The 21,911-nt window shown below is 35.6% G+C and overlaps 1 protein-coding gene across 2 annotated transcripts in view; it reads right to left on the minus strand.

The window, feature by feature from the left end:
* The window catches only part of Brms1l (BRMS1 like transcriptional repressor), a 32,422-nt gene extending 18,571 nt beyond the window's left edge, over nucleotides 1-13,851 (minus strand). Inside the window, exons 1-4 of one of the 2 annotated variants that reach the window (XM_015491487.2) lie at nucleotides 13,547-13,851; nucleotides 9,441-9,531; nucleotides 5,378-5,505; nucleotides 2,771-2,850 (exon numbers count right to left, since the gene is read on the minus strand). In XM_015491487.2, coding sequence (XP_015346973.1) covers nucleotides 2,771-2,850; nucleotides 5,378-5,505; nucleotides 9,441-9,531; nucleotides 13,547-13,688 — 441 coding nt within the window. In that variant the 5' untranslated portion in view covers nucleotides 13,689-13,851. The remainder of the gene's footprint in view (nucleotides 1-2,770; nucleotides 2,851-5,377; nucleotides 5,506-9,440; nucleotides 9,532-13,546) is intronic. The other variant, XM_015491496.2, reaches the window with a different exon arrangement.
* Nucleotides 13,852-21,911: the final 8,060 nt, after the last annotated feature.

Consider the following 21,911-nt stretch of genomic DNA (forward strand, 5'->3'; position numbering starts at 1 on the left):
ATATATTTTTTAGAGGTCCAATGCAGTGGTACTTGCCTATAATCCCAGAAATTTCAGAAGCTAGGGCAGGAAGAACAGAAATTCAAAGCCAGCCTGAACAATTTAGTCTCAAAGTAAAAAATAAAAAGGCTAGGGATAGAGCTCAGTAGTGGAGTGTCCCTGGGTTCAATCCCTGTTACCAAAACAAAACAAGAAGCTTAATTCAATAGATTCAGACAAAACATTTAATAAAATCTGACAACTATTCATGGTAAAAATTCTTAGAAAACAATAATTAAAAGGAAATCTCCTTAACGTGATAAAAATTATTTACCAAAACTAAAAAAAAATATATATAACACTTATTGGAAAACTATTAGAAGCATTCTTAAGATTAAGAACATATGCCAAGGCTGGGCTTGTGGCTCAGTGTTAGAGTGCTTGACTAGCCTATGTGAGGAGGCACTGGGTTCAATCCTCAGCACCACACAAAAATAAATAAATAAAGGTACTGTGTCCATCTATAACTAAAAATATTAAAAAAAAAAAAAAAAAACACAACAACAACACATGACAGGCATGGTTAAACCTGCCTGCATTCCCAGGTACTTGGGAAGCTGAGGCAAGAAGATCATAAGTTTGAGACCAGCCTGGGTAGCTCAGCAAGACTCCATCCCAAAATAAAAAATAAAAAGGCTGGAAATGTAACTCAGTGGTACAGCACTTGCCTGGCACGTGTGAGACCCTGGGTTTAATCTCCAATAACACACACACACACACACAGACCAAGAACATGTCAATGATCAATGATGTCTGCTTTTATTGCTTCTATTCCATGTTGTACTGGAACACATGGATATTAGTGCCATTATAGCATGTAAAACAAATTGAGGAAAACCAGAATGGATGACACAAACTACCTTTATTCACAAATAACATAATTATCTCTATAGAAAATCTGAAAGAATCCATAATCAAATTATTAGAATTAAGAAAAAAGAAGGACTGGGATTGTGGCTCAGCGGTAGAGCACTCGCCTAGCATGGGCGGGACCCAGGTTTGATCCTCAGCACCACATAAAAATATAGGCATTGTGTTGTGCCCACCTACACCTAAAAACTAAATGTTAAAAAAGAAAAGAAAGGAGGAGGAGGAGGAGGAGGAGGAGGAGGAGGAGAAAAAAGGGAGCTGGACGTGGTGGTGCACATCTGTAATGCCAGTTACTCAAGAGGCTGAAGCAAGAGGATCACAAGCAGGAAGATCACAAGCCTCAGCAACTTATCAAGACCCTAAGCAACTTAGTGAGACACTATCTCAAAATAAAAAATAAAAGGGGCTCGGGATCTGGCTCAGTAATTAAGTGCCGCTGGGTTCAATTCCTGGTGCCCCCCACCTCCCAAAAAAAGAAAAATAGATAAGAAGCTGGATATAGTATCAATATACAAAGTTAACTTTTCTGTATAAAATAGAAAAAGCAATTTTTAAGTAGTTGTACTTAAGAAAAATTTACAATAACAATTTTAAGAAGGAAAAGAGCAAGGTAGGGTATCACATTATTAATACTCAGTAGATTGAAAGTTGTAGAAAAACATATTGTGATACTAGTGCAGAAATAGCCAAAAAGACCAATGTAACAGATGAAAAAAACTAGAAACAAACCAGCATATACATAAATATTTAACACACAAGAGATGTACTGCTGATTTGTTGGAAAATGATAGATTAAATAAAACATTGACCTTACCTATCTAGATGCAAAAAAATAAAATTAGAACCACATTTATACCATACACAAAAATTAACTAAAGATAATTTGGCAATCTCAATGTTAAAAGCAAACTTTCAACTTTTAAAAGAAAAATACATTTTCCCAAAATGGAGAAGAAACAAAAGCACTTACTATAAAGGTAAGATAATACATTCAACTACATTAAAATGTAAAATTTGGGGGCTTCAAATCATCAAAAAGAATGCAAAGTTGCCATTGCCTGGGTAAAAACATGTGCAAAGCATATAACCAGCAAACCCTTTATATCCAGAATAGATAAAGGATATAATAAGGAAAAGACTAAAAACCCAATGCAAAGACAAAAAATATGAAAAAGTATTTCTCAGAAACGGAAATCCAAGCAGCTAGGAAATATCAAAAAGATATTCATCACAGTTGTAATCAAGAAAATTAAGCAACAAGCTCATTGTTTTTATACTATTTACTATTTAATTATATGGTTTATTATTAAAGGGAGATAAGAGTCAATATAAAGCTTGTCCTCTCATTTCTACCAGTCAAGGTTTCATGAAAATTTACCTGCAAAATTAGCAGAATGTTTTTAAACAGTATTTGAAATAAACAGATCACATTGAAACACTTATTTTTTCACACAAAGAATACAGTCCTAAAATATGGAAATATGTCTATACAATCAGAAATTAATTCTATAGCCCAATATTCTGACTGCATCATTAGAGTATACATGTTTCAATCTAAAAGCCCATATTAATTATTAATTATATTAATATTTTCAGTGATGCCAGATGAGAATCATCACACAGTCTTTGTAGAGTATCACTTGAAAACTTTTTAAATTATCTCAGTTTTTTCTATGCTCCTCTGTGCTCTTTTGCTAATATAGCTTTCAGTATGACTCTTTTTTTTTTAAACTCACACAAGAGATGAGATAAAGTACTATTTAATTTTACTTTACTTATTTTATGTACTTTTTAAATTACTGCACTCAGAAAAGGTTCAAAGAGACACATACAGCTTAAAAGTTAAGCAAAATAACCGTACCTCACAATGCTGGCGAGAAGCTTGAATTTCACATTCATATTTGTTCTTTACAGATTCTAAGCAGAGCTCTCTATAGATTCCTGCAACAAACACAATTACTCTGATTATGTTAGCTATAAAGAGTTTCATTATTACTTCCCTACAGGAATTCAGTCCTCACCATATTTTAGAAGATGGATCAATAAGAAATTAATAAGCAGGCACATATCTGTGATCCCAGTAACTCAGGAGACTGAGGCAGGAGGATCACAAGCTCAAGGCAAGACAGGGCAACTTACTGAGGCCCTATCTTCAAATAAAATAAAAGGGACTGGAGGTTGTAGCTCTGAAGTAGAGTGCTTCCCTAGCATGTGCAAGGACCTCGATCAATCCCCAGTACCACAAAAAAAAAAAAAAAAAAGGAAAGAAAGTGAAAAGTGATTCTAACATTATCTTTAAAAACTAAAAATATAGCCGGGTATGGTGGCACACACCTGTAATCCCAGCAGCTCAGGAGGCTGAGATAGGAGGATTGCGAGTTCAAAGCCAGTCTCAGCAAAAGCAAGGCACTAAGCAACTCAGTGATACCCCGTCTCTAAATAAAATACAAAATAGGGCTGGGGATGTGGCTCAGTGGTTCAATGTCCCTGAGTTCAATCCCCAGTACCAAAAAAATAAATAAATAAAAAACTAAAAATAAAAACAGGCTCATTTAAAATATACTCTAAGACAAGTTACTAAGAGTTTAAGAACTAGAAAGAAACTGCAATGATAATTTTTGTTCTTACTCCATTCTTCTAAAGAATGAATGTTCCTAAATGTTTCATAAAGAATTACCAAAATGAAAAATAAAATCCTTTTTCTATGAAAAACAATACCAGAATAAAACTGACCAAATTATACTATTAAATCGCGTGAATGTACAAATATATAACAACGAATCACACTGCTACATGTAATTATAATGCACCAATAAAAAAACAATGGGGAAAAAATCCCTCAGGTTTCTCAAAATAGAGACAATAGACTCTGGTTTCATCAATTATATATATTCAAAGTAACAGTTAGACACTATTCCCCTCAAAAACCACTATTTTTAAGCTACTATTCAGTTTCAGAGTCCTAGAGAATTTTATGTATAAACTGTTAAAATAAAATCCATGATGTTCACAGTACTCCTGACAGGGCTTCACCTGGATGACTGAAGCCCAAGAATATTTAACTTATAGGTAACAAGAAAATAGTACAAAAAAGGAAATAATGGCCATGCAGATATGCCATCACGAAAATGTGAAGTGAAGAACTCTGGATGTCTATACTAAGTTCTAAGACATTGTTTGCCCTAGAAATACAATTATCCCTTTTTGTATAGTAAAGACAGGAGATAGATACTGATACTATACCATTAACAAAACATTCACATATACTACTATTTGCAAAATCAAAAAGTAAGGGAAGCCACAGAGTAGAAAAGTGAACAGTTCATTAAAGTAATATTTCCTGATCATCCATTTAGGCTAAAACAATGTCAAAAGAAAATGAGGAACATTTTACTTTTAAGGGTAAGCCAAGTCAATATGAAAAGATAACAGGTTAATTATCATATATCATCTACATAATTAATATTAAGATCTAAAGAATAAAATTTAGTTTAAGATGAGTTTAGAATTTATTTTCAACAATGCTTAGGTATTATTTAACAGGTACATGAGGATTAATTAGCATCCCCCAGAAGAAAAACAATTGACATCTCCATTAATTAAAGTTCACTTTTTAGTTTCACCATGAAAAAATTATAAGTTTTTTGTTGTTGTTGTTGTTTTTGTTTTGTTTTGTTTTTGAGATGGGATATTGCGGGTCAAAATTCCCAGGCTGGAGTGATCCTCCCTGCTTCACTCTCCGGAGTAGCTTGGACTATAGGTACATGCCACCAAGCCCAGTGCCATAGTGATCTTTCAGTACATATATCCCTTGATTATGAATGCTAGGACTCAACACTGAGACTAGATCCCAATTATAAACAGACTGAATTTTAACCATACAAATATAGTACATCCTATTCTATAATATCCTGATCAAACATTTTAAAAAATGCTTTTATAGTTAAAAAAAAAAATCTACTACTTGGAAAAGTTGAGGCAGGAGGATCACTTGAATCTAGGAGATTGGAGCCAGTATGAGCAACATAGTGAGACCCCCGGATCTCTTAAAAACCAAAATAAAAATAATAAAAATCCTTCTCACTCTTACAGATTAAAAAGTATCATGAGTACTTAAACTCTATTTCACAGGGAATTAAATTGTGATAGTAACAATATTTTTAATCAAAGTATCTTGGTTCAGTTTCTCCACACATAGACAGTATCTTTTCAACAACATTGTGAGTGACCTAAGAGTTTTTCATTGTTTTTAAATCCCCCACAGCAGCCCACAAGAGGTTAACAAATAACTGAGCCAACAATTAATTTAAATATATGTGCAATTTAATGTAAACATTCAAGTATATCTGTAATCCTATCCACGTGTAAATGTATTTGTGATCCCATCAACAGCAAACACTTCACAAACACCTTTAAAGCTAAGAAGTGTAGAATCTGCTATATGGAAAAAAATAGTTTACTTTCCTACCTGCTACCTTTGTACGAATTTGCATATTTTCTTGCAAAGTTGCCAGTGGTTCCAAATATTCTGGTGCTTTTCCAGCTATGACTTCTTGCAGTTTTGCATCCACCTGACTTAATCGTTCTTTATAAAGTCTTAACAAAGCAAAAATTAAGATGTTAATTTAAAAATTCCAACAAAGGCCAAAAATCTGCTGCTCCTATACATTATTTCTTCTTAATGTCATTTATATTCTAAGAACCTATATCAAATGTATTATTGTCTTAATCTCAATTATATTATTTTACTCCATGCATATAATGATAAGATAGAAATCTATGATTTTTTATAAGTATCACTCTTAAATTGTTAACTCACCGAAATTAACAATTCACTGAAATACAACTGAAAGCCAGGGACATTGGCAGACACCTGCAGTCCCAGCTACTCAGAGACTAAGGCAGGATGATTGCTTGAACACAGGAGTTCAAGGTCAGCCTGAACAACATAGTGATACCCATTTTAAAAAATGACAACAAAAATTGAAATAACTATATTAGGCACTCTTAATTTTTGTTTTTAATTGAAAAACAAACCAATTCTAAGAGAAAAAGTCATTTAAACATCAAGAAAAAAGGAAACCATTTGAGTAATTTAAATAGAGACATTACTAGTTGTCAAATAATTCCCTGGCTTCTCTCCAGTTTTCCTGAAAAGAACTCAGTATGATATTTAGCCTACTTAATTTTTTAAAAAGAACAGAAGAATTCAAGTGATGAAGGAAAGGCAATGAATGACTTTAGAACCTATGCTCTGGCCCTGTACAGTGGTGTGCCCCTGTAATCCCAGAGACTTGGAAGGCCAAGGCAAGAGGCTCACAAGTTCAAAACCAGCCCCAGCAACTTTGCATAGTCCTGTCACAAATTAAAAAATAAAAAGCTTCAGGGATGTGGCTCAGTGGTTAAGTGCCCCTAGGTTAAAAACTCAGTACTCACAGCCTGTCCCCACAAAATAACGTGTGATCAGGCATACCCAGTTCATCTCAACTACAAATGAAGAAGCTTTAACAAAATAGCTGCTCAATGAAATGAAAAATGGGGATGGAGCAGGAAGTTCCTGTTGCTCCTATTTATGAGTCTACTTTAATTTGCCAGCTGTCACAATACTTTAGTTTGATTATCAAAGACTGATCATGTAAGACAATTCGGTGTTTATTTTTGGTAATAAATATACTTCACAAATACTTAAGAAGGGAGACTATGGTACCCTGTACTAATTTCCAAAAGAAATCACTAACTATTCTTGTAGGTATTAGTATAACCAGCATTTGGCTTTTGAAAAACTTCGGGAAACTAGCTTTCATATTAAGTTCTGCTCTTCCTTCTTGAAAATATAAACCAAGGGCTGGGGATGTGGCTCAAGCGGTAGCGCGCTCGCTTGGCATGCGTGCGGCCCGGGTTCGATCCTCAGCACCACATACAAAGATGTTGTGTCCGCCGAGAACTAAAAAATAAATATTAAAAAAATTAAAAAAAAAAATATATAAACCAATACAATTAAGACAATCAATATTAATTATGTATCATTGACCATTATAATTACTATAAGAGGCAAGGCAAGTTTGAATGTTAATGCTATAATATCTCTTTTTTAGTTTTGTGGTCCCTTAGCAACCACAATATTATTTAGACAAATAACTGCCAAAATAATACATTGTCATGTCTGAGTCAAATTTTTCCAAAACTGAAGATACAATGATAAACAAATGTATAAAGTCAAGAAAGTACATGATACTTATTTTTTTGAAACTATAACAACTACAGGGAAAACAACAAAAATTTTGATAGTCTCCAGTCCCATCCATTTACCAGCAAATGCCATAATTTCATTCTTCCTACAGCTGAGTAATACTCCATTGTGCATATGTATCACATTTTCTTTATCCATTCATCAATTGAAGGGCACCTAGTTTGGTTCCATAGTTTAACTACTGTGCATTGAGGTGCTATAAACATTGATGTAGCCACATCACTATAGTATGCTGATTTTAAGTCCCTTGGGGATATGCTGAGTAGTCAGGTAACCGGGTCAAATGGTGGTTCCATTCCAAGTTTTCTGAGGAATCTCCATACTGCTTTCCAGAGTGGTTACACCAATTTGAAGTCCCATCAGCAATGTATGAGTGTGCCTTTTTCCTCACATCATCACCAACATTTATTGTTATTTGTATTCTTAATCACTACCATTCTGACTGGAATGAAAGGGAATCTCAGTGTAGTTTTAATTTGCACTACTAGTGATGTTGAACATTTTTTCATATATTTGTCGACCATTTGTATTTCTTCTTCTGTGAAATGTCTGTTTAGTTCCTTAGGCCATTTATTGATTGGGTTATTTGTTTTTTTGGTTTTAAGTTTTTTTCAGTTCTTTGGAGATTAATGCTGTATCTGAGGTGCAGGTGACAAAGATTTTATCCCATTCTGTTGGCTCTCTTTAAGTTCTTGATTTGTTTCCTTTGCTGTGAAGAAGCTTTTTAGTTTGACACAATCCCATTTACTTCTTGTGCTTTAGGAGTCTTGTTGAGGAATTCAATTCCTAAGCCGACATGACAGATTTGAACCTATTTTTTCTTGTAGTAGGTGCAGGGTCTCTGTCTAATGCCTAGGTCTTTGAGTTTTGTGCAGGGTGAGAGACAGGGGTCTAATCATTTTATTACATATCGATTTCCAGTTTTCCCAGCACCAATGTAGATGAGGCTATCTTTTCTCCAATGTATGTTTCTGGGACCTTTGCCTAGTATGAGATAACTGTATTTATGTGGGTTGGTCTCTGTGTCTTCTATTCTGTAACATTGGTCTTCATATCTGTTTTGGTGCCAATACCATACTGTTTTTGTTACTAGAGCTCTGTAGTATAATTTAAGGTCTGGTATTGTGATGCCTCCTGCTTCACTTTTCTTGCTAAAGATTGCTTTGGCTATTTTAGCCTCTTATTTTTCCAAATGAATTTCATGGCCCTTATTCTATTTCTTGAAAAATGCCACTGGAAGAATGTAGTTGTTTTTTGTTTTTAATTTTATTTATTTTAGTTGCTGATGGACCTTTATATTTTATTTATATGTGGTGCTGAGAATCAAACCCAGTCCCTCACACATTCAAGGCAAGTATTCTACCACTGAGCCACAACCCCAGTTTCCAATGTAGTTGTTTTTTAATATGCATTTACATCTATCCTATGTTCTATCAAATCATGGGAGTCCATTCTTCTGTTGCCAACTCACATAAGAGTTCTGGCATTAGAACAGGAGGTTAAAGGTTAAAAAACAGTATCTATTAAGTACCTACCACATGCCAGGCAAACAAACAACATTGCTTCTCATTCCTCACAATAGATAATAAGAACTCCATGATTATCCCCTTTAAATCAGTCAAAAAAGCATGGATTCAGAGCTTTTGTTTTTTCTTCTCTACCACATTTTCTCCAAAATAATATGCTTTATGTGAAAGGAACACAGTACCACTGAAAGGCAAAAGCCTGGCTTCATTCATCACTTTCTGATAAATTACACAAAGCGGTTAACCTCTCTAAGCATTAAGTCTTTCAACCTTACAGAGTTGCTGCAAGAAGCTAAATAACACATATAAAACATATAATGTACATATTATCAAATGTAAGATAGAAACAAAATGACTTTACCAGACAGAGAATATTTGGGAAATATTCTATTTTATTCTCAATTTTTAAAAATGCTATCTTTAGGGATTTAGTCAACAAAGGAATGAATGAAACAGATTAGAACCAAAGGTGCAAAAATCCATGGAAAACATTTTAATCACTGATATCCACACAGAAATCTTAAAACTCCACTCCACCACCCAAAAAAAAAAAAAAAAAAAACCTGCCTCAAAACCCTCAGTTTAGTTAATGAGGTCTTTGGCAAGTAAACAATAGTTGAAGCCTCTCTTTCAGAACAGCCAGTCCCACAAAACACAAAAGGCAAAAAGTTGAAACAATGTAATTGCTCTCCCACTGGTATATATGTGACATATTTGAGACTCAGTGACAATGACCTTCTGAAATCACTACTTACTGATCTTTGAGATCTGTAAACTGTTTTTCAAGATTGGACATTTCATCTAAACATTCCATTCTTCTTCTTTCACAGTCTTCATCATCCATTTCTGTTAATTAAAAAAAAAGCAAATATCAAAGATAATATTGTGTTACAAATATATCTGAAGTTAATTCAAAAAGAAAAAAAAAAAGCAGCTGGGGGTAGTGGCAACTCTGTAGGCTAAGGCAAGAGGATCACCAAGTTTGAGGCCTGCTCAGCAGCTTAGTGAGGCACTAAGCAACTTAGGAAAACCCTCTCTCAAAATAAAAAAATCAAAAAGGGCTGGGGATGTGCCTCAGTGGCAAAGTGTCACTGGGTTCAATCCCTAGTACCAAAAAAGGGGAAAAAAAGTAACATGAAGTTGATGTGCAAGATCTATATTAAGCTTTAAGAGAAAATAAACATTTATCCAAAATATTTTCCACTACAGAATTAATCTAAAATAAAGAATAGAGTTTTAACTAAAGTGATCTCTACACTTTATGTTTATTCATTTTACTATTATGTCAAAGGACTTACTGTAAACTACGACTATAAAGTAATCAACCCACTTTTGGTGTGTTCTCCACAACTCAACCAGAACCTAGCACCAAAAATGATGTGTCCTTAAAAGGTTAACACTGATCAAACATACTTCTGAAGTTCTTCCCTAAGAACTGCTCACATAGCTGATTTGCCAATCACATAAGAAAGAAAACTAGCCAGCGCCTGTAATCCCTGCTACTCAGGAAGCTAAGGCAAAAAGATCAAAGTTTAAGGTCAGCCTGGACAACTCAGCAAGACCTGGCCTCAAAATAAAAAATAAAAAGGATTGGGGATATAGTTCAGTGGATACAGTGCCCCTGGGTTTAATTCCCAGTACTGGAGAAAAAAAAAGAAAACTAATCTCATTATGTTTACCATAAGTTATCTTGGACTGATACTCATGCTCCCACTGTGTCCTCTTCCCAAATTTCTGTCAGTGAGAAAGAGGCAAATGAGGAAAAAACAAGCAAACTTTTTTATGGAAAACAACTGTTAGTTACCAGGTCTGTCCTATATTTCACATCTTTATTTTTATATCACATATATTCAACACTAAATGAATCAAAATAAATGAAGCACAAATTTATGTGCATCTTAATATTCATCAAAATAATGTTCAAATCATGAGAGTTAAATTGTTTTCAGTTATTTTCATACAGCAAGTATATGATTCCTTTTACTTTTCTAAAACAGATTTATAATAATTCTGGTTTTTAATAGCTTACTCCTTGGCTATTTAAAACCTGGTCCCTCCGGGCTAGGGTTGTAGCTCAGCAGTAGAGCACTCGTCTAGAACGTCTAGAACGAGCGAGGCCCTGGTTTCATCCTCAGCACCATATAAAAATAAATAAAATAAAGACATTGTATCCAGTTACAACTAAAAAATAAATATTAAAAAAAAAAAAAAAAACCTGGTCCCTCAACATGACTCACTTCCCAAATTCTTTGGTTAGTGGAGGTTTCTCTGGAGCCTTAGGATCTGCTCAGTACCAAGGTTTGAGAAGAATAAAACTGGAAGTTTAACATGCAAGATGTCTGGTAGAACAATTTTACAAGAAGGAGAGCTGAAAAATGTATTTAAATAATTTCTCTACAAACAAAAAATCTGTCTTGTAGGTCAATGTGGTAATGTGCACCTGTAATCCTAGCTACTCGGAAGGCCAGGGGGCGAGGACTGCAAGTTTGAGCCCCACTTGGGAAGGTGGCAAGACCCTGTCTCAAAAAATAAAAAAGGTTAGGGGTGTAGACTGGTCATAGAACAACATGAGTTCAATCTCCACTACCAAAAAAAAAAAAGATTGTTTTTTAACTTGTAGTTCAAATTATCATTATTCTCACTAATTGCATTGTTTATTATTCTCTAAAATGAGATTTAAAATAAGTTAAAAATCACAACAAAAATATAAAATAAGAGTGGAAGAATTTTAACAAATAAAATGTAATTTTGTGAGATCCTAGTAACTAATAAAAAAACAAAGAATGGGGCTGGATTTGTGGCTCAGTGGTAGAGCATTTGCCTAGCACATGAGGCCCTGGATTCAATCCTCAGCACCACATAAAAAATAAATGAACAAAATAAACTACTTAAAAAAAAGTTACTTCATTTAAAAAAAAAAAAAAAAGAAAGAAAGAAAGAATGGGGCTAGGGATGTAGCTCAGTGGTAGAGCACTTGCCTAACATGTATAGGACCTTGGGTTTAATCCCCAGCATTGAAAAAAAAAAAAAAAAAAAGTTAAATAATAAAAGTAAAGAATACTTGAAAACAAAATGCTTTCCAGATCTAGGAAACAAATTCAAACAATCTAGATGTTCTCTCTCTATATTCCCCACTTTTGAAATCTTACCTACTTCCATGTCTATATAAATGACCTTAGAATTATTTTTCCCATTCTAGGCAGGTTCCAACACCTTTCAGCACTTGTCAGTTTGGGCATTCTTACTTAAATATACCACAATCCTCTCAAAAGGAAGATGCCTAAAATTCTTTACCTTTCATCTTCATTCCACATGTCTTGCATTTCTATTTCTGTTGATGCTACAATCATTTTCCTTATATCTGGGTTTTTTCTTAACTTTCACTCCTTAACTTGTATTTATCAATCCTTTTTTATGCCTTCTTTGAAATCTTTCACACCTATACCTTCCTTTTTCCTTTCCTGGCTCAAGTTCTTCTCCTAACCAAACTGGTTTTCTCACTCTTTTGAATAAGTCCTAATCTCTTCCCTTTGCACTTGCACTTACATTCTTTGTCCGATAGGAACAATAGAACATTACTCCCCCCAATTCAAACTTTACTCATTCCTCAAGATAATTAAGGTAATCCCATCTTCTTCAACTAGCCTTTGCTGACCGCCCAGCTCTGAAAATATTTACTCTGCCCCTGAATTCCTACCTTATTGTATATAGCTGAGCATTCATCTGGCAATTTAATCTAATTGTGACTTATGACAGCTCTTTAAAACCAGATCATAACTATTTATTTATATCTTATACAGGGTAGTGTCCTGGGCTGCACAAATAAGCCACTCATATTTATTTTTGAACAGCTGATATATTGATAGAAAGGACTGACATCCTCCCATGGAGATTTTCTGAAAAGCAAACCTGTGAAGAAGGCATGGGGTGATAATAGACTGTCATCAACCCACCATCAATGTTTCCCTTATGCAGCCAAAATTAGGCCAAGACAAAGAAGTCAGTCTCAACCTAATTATATGGACAAACGGAAAAGAATCCAGATAATCACAAATTCCATTCCTTTTTGAATAACCATTTCTAAAAGTTTGTAAAATGTGTGTTGTTAATCTGCCCTATCCATCTACTCCCCCAAATCTGAAACAGCTCAAAGGTTAGAAAAGAGTGAAGGAAAAGATTAAAGATTTCAATACTGCCCCAAATCAGCCTATGAAGATCTAAAATAACCCCAGATGTTGGTACCCTGCTCTCAGATTTGAAAAACTTCAGGAAGATACTACAAACCGGACAGCTCCCAAATTAGCCCCAGAAAGAGCACTGGAATAAAGTGCGGATGACGGGCTGACTTGCAAGCGAAGGTTAATTAGTTCTAAATCAGCCACGGACCGATACAAATCTATCCCTAGCCCCGACAACCATCCACGCAGAGAAGTACGGGTTGCATGTGTGAAAATAAGGAAAGAAGTCAGTTGTCTGAGGACAGAAGGCATTTCCTCGGTCTTTCTGACAAGTTGCGGGGCGTTCCCCGCCCGGGCTCGTAGTCCCAGGGCACTGCCGGTAGTCCCAAGGGTGGGTCCCACATGGAGCAGGATGGGTCCCACATGGAGCAGGATGCCTCCACGTCCGAGAGCAGGACAAGCCCAGGCTCGCGCCGCTCTGCTCCGAGGACTGGAACCTGCCCAGAGCCGGGCAGAGCCCCGCGACCGGTCCGGGTGCAGCCTGGGGCCAGGAGCCAGTCTCCGCCCCTTCCCTCTTTCCCCGCCCCGCTCTCCCAGAAGGACGCAGCTACCGGCGTGCGGAGAGCGGCCTGTCGCGTTCCCGGCTCAGCGACTCGGGTTCCCAGCTCCGCAGGGTCACGCACCTGAGCTATCTCCATCCTCAGAGACCGACGAGCTCTCAGTGTCCTCGTCCTCGGAGCTGCTCCCCTCATTTTCGGCGTAGTCCACCTCCATCTCATCGTGATGGTTCGTCTCTTTCTTATCCCCTCGGGAATGGACCGGCATTTTCCAGCCGCGCCGTCGCTTCCCACTCCCGGCGCCCAGCCCGGCCACCGCCGCTTCAATGAAGGGCGCGCGGAACGCCCCAACCCACCCAGCGGCCGAGCTCTCTCTGAAACCCCTCGGCTCCTCCCCGCCCCCGGCCCGGGCCTCACAACCTAACCCGCAGGCTCCGCGCTGGGAGCTCTGCCATTGGCGGAATCCGCCCCCCGATTTGGGGGCGGGGCTTGCGTTTCTGGGGCACGGTTGGTTGCTCGTAATTACTGCGCGGCCTTCCGGTGTGTGTCGGGAGTTGTAGTCCGTAGTATGCAGACTGCAGGGGCTGCAGGCTTCCAAGGTTCAGCAGTCTTGATCACGTCTTGCGTCTGGACTTCAAGTCCCACAAAGCACGAAAGCAGACACACTCGATCGCAGTTTATAAACTAAACAGAAACAGATTGTGTGAATTTGGTCCGTATTTATCTTTTTCCCGCCAACTGATTGTCTGACCTCCCTAGGCTTTTGAGATGCTACTGTAAGATGAAAGAGGCTTTACCTACTGTTTGAGCCTGGAGAACTGGAGAATCATCTCTTCTACCTTAGTGTCTTTATACCACCAATAAACTATTACATTGATTAGTAACTGTACAAAATAATTAGCACTTTCTATGTTGCACAAAAATCTTTAAATTGTTTTTGCAACTTTTGCAATAAAAAATATAGAGGGGAAGGAAGTATTATCTCGGCATTTTCAATCTTGTATTTTTTGCATTTTATTTTTTTTACCATATGTGTCCGGAAGATACCACCAGTCTTGATTCAACTTTAGTTTTCAATGAAAAATACGTTTGATTAAATGAGGTATTTTCTCCAAGATAGGTTACATAGACGAGGAAGATTCAGAAAGTATTGTGTTCATTATAACTCATATTACCCTCATTATTAATCAAATTTACCTGTGTCCGATATCTTGGTAAGCTCATTACATGAATTATGTGGTTCAATTCTCCGTTTAATAACCCTTGTTTCGGGTGCCATTATTATCCCCATTTTACAGCTAAGGAATGTTCAATTGCAGACAAATCTTAAAACTACATTATCAGTTATGAAGATGGATAATTTGCTACTGAAAGCTATTTAATAGAATATTGTGCATTGTTTAGCATTTCTTTCTCAAACATGAGATCCAAAGATATTTGATGACATCCAGTTAGGACTGGGGTTGTAGCTCAGTGATAGAGCACTTGACTAGCACATGTGAGGCACTGGGTTGGATCCTCAGCTGATACATAAAAATTAATTAATTAATTAATTAATTAATTAAAGGTATTGTGTCCATCCACAACTAAGGGGGAAAAAGCTTTTTAAAAAAGAGCATTCAGTCATAATTTTATTAAAGTCAGTTTGTAATTAATGAAATATTTCAGAAAACATTTTAAAAGCTACCCATCTCCTACAGAGAATAAGGGACCCTCCTTATTTAAAGTCAACCTGCTTCTTTTCTCACTCTAGTCACCAAAACTGAACTTTTTGTAGTTGCTAAACACATAAGTTGTTTCCTATTTCAATATCTTTCACCTTCTATTCCTTCTGCAAGCCTGCTCCCCTCCTTTTCTTTTCAGCACATTTTCTTAACAGTACACATCACCACCAGGAACTCCACCATGTGTGCCATCAGGGTATTGTTGTGCTTTACAGTTGACAACTTTGTATTTGTTTCTATCACACTGTATTGTGAATTGTTTAGCAAACATATGTTGGATTCTGAGTTCCTTGAGAGCAGTCTTAGTCAGGGAAACAAATTCAAAATCAAGCAGTAAACAAGCAGGTAAAGATGGAAATGTCATGTGAATAATATGGAGTAAAGGGGGCAGCTGCTTTATTACTACCAGCTAGTTGTCACTACCTGAGAATTCTGGCCTAATATGTCAGACCTTCTCATTTTCAAGAAAAACTGGAAATTCAGAGCTTTATATGAATTATTCTGATTTGTAAACATTATCTCAACAGAGTTTTTTTTTTAAATTTGTTTCTTAAACTGCAGACCAAATAAAAATAGTGTGGGTAAAATCCCTGACCTCTTTGTTATATCAGCAGCTAGCTCAGTGTGTGCTAAATAGTAACAATTGCCTAAATTTCTGATCATTCTTTATGTGCCAAGAACTGTTACATACTTTAAATTATTTCATTTAATCCTCATAATAACTCTGTAAGGGTTATTACATCCTCCATTTTATAGATGAAGAAACTCAGGCATAAAGAAGTTAGATGATGTGGCCAAGATTACAACGCTAATAATAGCAGATCTAAGATTTAAACTCAGGCAGTCTAATATTAGAGTCTATATGCAACTACTGACATACAGGGCACCTCTATTGAGTACTTTCTGTTGTTTCTGCCATTCAAAGAAAAACAGAAAGAAGTTGGAGAGAGGGAGGAACAGGCTTAAGCATTGAACCAATTGATTAAATCTGGCAAAACATAATCTCCTGTCATTTGTAAAATGAGAAGTTTACATTATGTTACCTTCAAATTCTCTTCCAGCTCTAAAATTCCTGCCATGATTAAATTTATATTTAAAGCAGACAAAATGATAGATTAGCCAAGCATGATGGCACATGCCTATAGTCCCAGCATTTAAAGGCTAAGGATGAAGGGTCACTTGAGCTCAGGAGTTCAAGGCCAGCCTAGGCAACGTAGCTAGACTCTGTCCAAAAATAATAATAGCAATAGGAGATTATGTATGATTATATTTCACCTAAGGGAAGAGTTTCTCTTCGCTTTCCCCAGATTTTAGAAAACATATATACAAAATATAAGAGAAACCATAAGGGTGAAAAGTTAAGTCTAGGAAAGAATATTATTGATATAGAAAATGCAAATTACTTAGTGAAATCAGAATGAAATTTCCTCAATCAAGGCAGTTAAAGAGGTAGTAGTGATGCCTTGTATTTATGCAGCATTTCGTATTTTATGTAGGGCTTATGCAAACATTGGTTACATTTTAAGCCTCACTTTTAAAAATCAATCCATTCATATTTATACATTCTTGAGAGCCCTCTGGAACTCATGATTGGTCATCAGCAATACCTCTTATATCTTCGTCCTCTTCTCTGAACTGTCCCTTGTACTTTCTTGTTCTAAAGGAAATATGGCCCTTCCTTAGGACAAAGCTTCCTTTGTACTCTTCCTCCCACTGAGTCTTGTCATGAAGTGTCTTCCTTTATTTTTTCTATGTTCCTTCCTCCATTCCTCCCTAAAACTCCAACTTGTCATCTCTATCATGACTGTCATCTACAAACCTCCAGAGCCATATTCTCTCTCTCTCTCTCTCTCTCTCTCTCTCTCTCTCTCTCTCTCTCTCTCAGGTGTTTACAAGGAATTGAACTCAGAGGCGCTTAACTACTGAACCACATCCCCACCCATTTTTATTTCGAGACAGGTTTCCATCAAGTTGCTTAGAGTTTCAATAAGTTACTGAGGTTAGCCTGGAACTTGCAGTCCTGGAATTGCAGGTGTGTGCCACCACCTGCAATCAATGTCATTCTAACAATATGTCTATGATAAGTCTTGGCCATTTAGTATTTATGAAGATAATCCTATACCACTCAATTCCCTACTGGATTTATTCTGGTATAGAGTAGACATAAAATAATTGTTGCATTTCCTTCTAATGTTCTTCCTATATCTTTTGAGGGTACAGTATTTTTCTAATCAATTTTATTGAAAAATTTAATATGACATAATAAAGCAAATACCTAGAAAGGTCTTTAAATATTATATTACACCGTGTTTTGTCAAAAGCTTCACATTTTACCACCTTCACTTCAGATTCTCCTTAATTCCTATTTGCTCCTTTTCTGACTGGTGGTTTTGATTATCTTACATATGCACATACTATTTTATATATCTACATATTCCTCAATAATAATAGTATTTGTTTTAAATCATGATCATATTTTCAAATGATGTTAAATACTGTGAATCATGCTACAACTTTTTCCTAATCAGTGTTTTTTAAGACTTTTCCATTGTGATAGAGATGGCTCAATTCAGTTATTTTTGCATACTCTAATGTATTTGTTGGTTAAATTATATGTCATTGAATGAATAATACAAATTAACAATTTGCTTGTTAATGAATATTTAAGTTGCTTCCAAGTTTTTCACTATTAAAAACAGTTGTCTCAATGAATATTGTTGTCTGGATCATTTAGGGCATATGTATGAGAATTTCTCTAGATCAGTGATCTTTAAAATGGGATATGTGTATCCAGAAACCATGGGGACAGGAAGGAAATATTAACGTTTCTGTTTACAAAATTTTTTGTTTCACCTGTTTGTGGAATAAAGTGGATAAAAGGAAGCAGCTAGAATTCCATGTTTTCTTCTGATTTGTCCTCATTGTATTCCTCTTGTTTTTCTGTTTAATCAGCAGATCCTGCCTCTCAAAGAAAGCAAATAATTCCAAGCTCCACCACATGATGGAGCTGAGACACCAGCTACACAATCCACAAACCTTGTCACTACTGATTGACCAGGCCAGATACTGATAGTTACAAAAACAAAGGCAGAAGACCAGAGGCTGCAACTAATAGTACTTGAATCAGAGTAAACATTTTCATCACTCAAACTAAATGGACTTTAGGGACCTACATTGGCCACTAAATGAGACCAATTTTTAATTATGCTAATTATATAAGACTGATTTCAATTGCTTAGGAAAGAAAGAAAGGAGCTTGAAATAGCCTTTCACAGGTTACAGGAGCTATCCTTATATTAATTGTGTATTTACCAAAATTACCAAAAATAGTTCTAAGATTAGCTCAATTCTAAATTTGAAAACACTGTTAACATTTTCATATTATTTCATTATCTCATGACAAATTATAATGTGCTTTTCTGTAATCAATACCTTATTTAAGTAGAGAGATTTTTTCCTTTCCTCTAATTTTTCTCAAGAGTAAATGTTTTATATACAATTTTTAAAATCTATATTGTTCCTCTTCAGAGAACTTTTGTTATAGTTTATTTTTGAGTGGGCCTCCTAGTATCCATTCCCTTTTTGAGGTAATGGCACCCTGACTTTCAAGAACTCCCTCTGCTTCATTGAGCCCATGCGATTTAAATGACTAATCAGAATATTACATCATCCTGGTTTAGGATTGGACAAGTGAAACCTAGGTCATGATGGGCATTGTTAGAACTTTTATTAGAGCCATCTCTTCCTTTTGAAATTAAAAATCCTATTAATTCTGTAAGCCTAGGTTTTCTAGAGCCATATCTCCTTCCACACGTGACTATGGATAGGGTTGGGGGGTCAACACAGAAGAAAGGCAAACTTGAAATAGTGTGAGAAAAAAATTCCTGATGCCATTATTTAAGTATCTAGAAGTAGGTATGCTCAATGTTAACCTTTAGTCTTTCAGTTATATGAACCAATAATTTCTTCTTTTTTTATTTTTTACTTTTTTATTTTCTGCATCACTCTGAATTTTTAAATTTGTTATATATATGCATTACAATTCATATTACACATATAGAGCACAATTTTTCATATCTGGTTGTACACAAAATAGAGTTACACCATTTGTGTCTTCATATATGTACTTAGGGTAATGGTATCCACCTCATTCCACCATCTTTCCTTTTCCCCTACCCCCTCCCTTTTCCTCCCTCCCCTTTGCCCTATCTAGAGTTCATCTAATCCTCCCATGCCCCCCTCAACCGCATTATGTAATTTCCTCTTTTCATTGAAGTTGTTTTGATGGTTGTTTATTACTTTCAGCTCAAAGAGTGCTGACTAATATAGGCAGATGGGTTTTTTCTTTAAAATGTATTTTTAATGAAAGCAATAAATAAACTGTTTTAAAATCTCCCAAGAATCTTACCTATTCTTATTAAAAATCCCTTCTCATATTCATTAGTATATTAACAATTTATTGATGTCTATTATATGTGCTAATTTCCAAAGATCATTTGGTGAAACAGACACAGCCTATGCCTTCTCAGAGTTCAGAGAAAGGTAAAAAGATAAATATTAAATAAATATACAAACTGAGGTATGCTTTCTGATAGTGTCATGAGCATATATGTCACCAATGATAAAATTCAGGCTTCTCATTGGAAATTAGGAATTTGGACAACCTCAACGAGCATGACAACTTTCCAATATTTAAAATATTTTAAAAATCTTTTTCCCCCAAGAGTTGGGGCTTAAACCCACAGTTTTGGTCATGCTAGGCAAGTGCTCTACCACTGAGCTACATCCTGAGCAATTTGGAGTTTCTGATTTTTAATTGTTTAACGAAATTTAACTTTTGATAGATCTGTATATCTCAATGAACAATTATTTCCCAAATGACAAATGTATAATGTTACAAAATTGTGCATGGGTAAAAAATATATTCAAAGTGAAATATTTTAATATAGAGAGTAGAGAAAGTTTGTTGATAAGCTTTCATATTTCACATTGCAACTAATCTTCAAGAACCCACCACATTTTGTCATTAAGTGTAAGGTTCACAATTATCTGAAAAAAATTATTAAAATACTTCCCTTTCTACTTGTAATGATATAATCCAGAATGATAGAATGATATATTCTATTAGGACAACATTAAAAAAAAAAAAGGGGGGGGGGGAAAGAAAAGTGTATAATAATGACACTTTTCTCAATATTTTTATATAGAAAAATTATTTTTTATTTTTTCTTAAGTATATTTTTCCAAAAAAGCACAAATGTAACCATGCAATGGCTTATTGTTGTTATTTTCAATTGAATTAAAAATAGCTTTTGGGACTGGATGTAGCTCAGTGGTAGAGTGCATGTCTAGCATATGCAAGGTCCTGGGTTCAATCCCTAGCACATAAAAAAAAAATAAAGTTTTAAAATTTCTCAGGTTTGCCTGGTGAGATGGCACATACCTGTAGCCACAGCTACTAAGGAAGCTGAGACTTGAGGGCAAAAGTTGAAGCCATCCTGGGCAACTTAGACACCATTTCAAAAAACAAAATTTCTCAGGTTTAATTTTTTGTTGTTGTTGTTGTTGTTGTTTTAGATGTTGATGGGCCTTTATTTATTTTTTATTTTTTAGGGTAGTTGGACCCATTACCTTTATTTTATCTTTTTTTTAATGTGGTACTGAGGATTGAACCCAGGGCCTTGCACATGCTAGGCAAGCACTCTACCATTGAGCCACAACCCCAGCCCAGATGGGCCTTTATTTTATTCATTTATTTATATGTGGTGCTGAGAATCGAACCCAGTGCTTCACACATGCTAGGCAAGCACTCTACCACTGAGCCACAACTCCAGCCAGGGTTTAATGTTTTAACAGGGTACTTTTAGAACAACTTTAGATTTATAGAAACAAAAAATGATCCAATGGTACAGAATTCCCTTATGCCTATACCAAGTTCTCTTCCTTATAGATGGTATTGTAGATTTGTTACAATTAATGAACAAATAATGATAGATTATTATTAACTAAGCTTCAGTGCATTTCCCTAATTTATACATAATGTCCTTTTTATTTTCCCACCCAGAATGGCATATTACATTCGGTTGTCATTTCTACTCAGGTTCCATTTGGCTATGACAGTTTCTGACTTTCCTTGGTTATAATGACTGTGACACTTTAGAGGAACACTGGCTAGCTGTCTAATTTTTTTTTTTTTCATAATGAGACTGGAGTTATGGTTTGGAAGAGCACAGAAGTAAAGTACCATTTTCATCACATTGTATCAAGGATACACACTATTAATGTGACTTATTACTGTTGATGTTCACCTTGATCTTCTGGCTGAGGCAGTGTTTCTCAAATTTCTTCATTATCAAGGAACTTTGCCTTTCTCCATTCCATACTATACTCTTTGGAAGAAAGTTACTATGCAAAGAACACACCTAAAAAATATGAAGCTGTTCTCCATCTCCTTGAACACAGAATATTTTCATAAAATTTTGAAGTTATTTTGTATGGAAGACTTGTCTCTTCTTGTTTATTTATTCAGTCATTTATTTATATTATTAGGAACTCCCAGATAGTTATTTTATGCATCCCAAAGGCTGAGTTACATCCCCAGACTTTATATTTTTCTTTTGAGACAGGGTCTCACTAAGTTGCTTAGGGCCTGGCTAAATTGCTGAGGCTAGCTTCAAACTTCCAATCCTCCTACCTCAAACTGAGTCACTGGGATTACAGATGTGAACAACTATGCCCAGCTAGGATTAAATTTATTCTTAAGTGAC

The sequence above is a fragment of the Marmota marmota genome, unplaced genomic scaffold, assembly GCF_001458135.2.
Source record: "Marmota marmota marmota unplaced genomic scaffold, marMar, whole genome shotgun sequence".
Taxonomy (NCBI): Eukaryota; Metazoa; Chordata; class Mammalia; order Rodentia; family Sciuridae; genus Marmota; species Marmota marmota.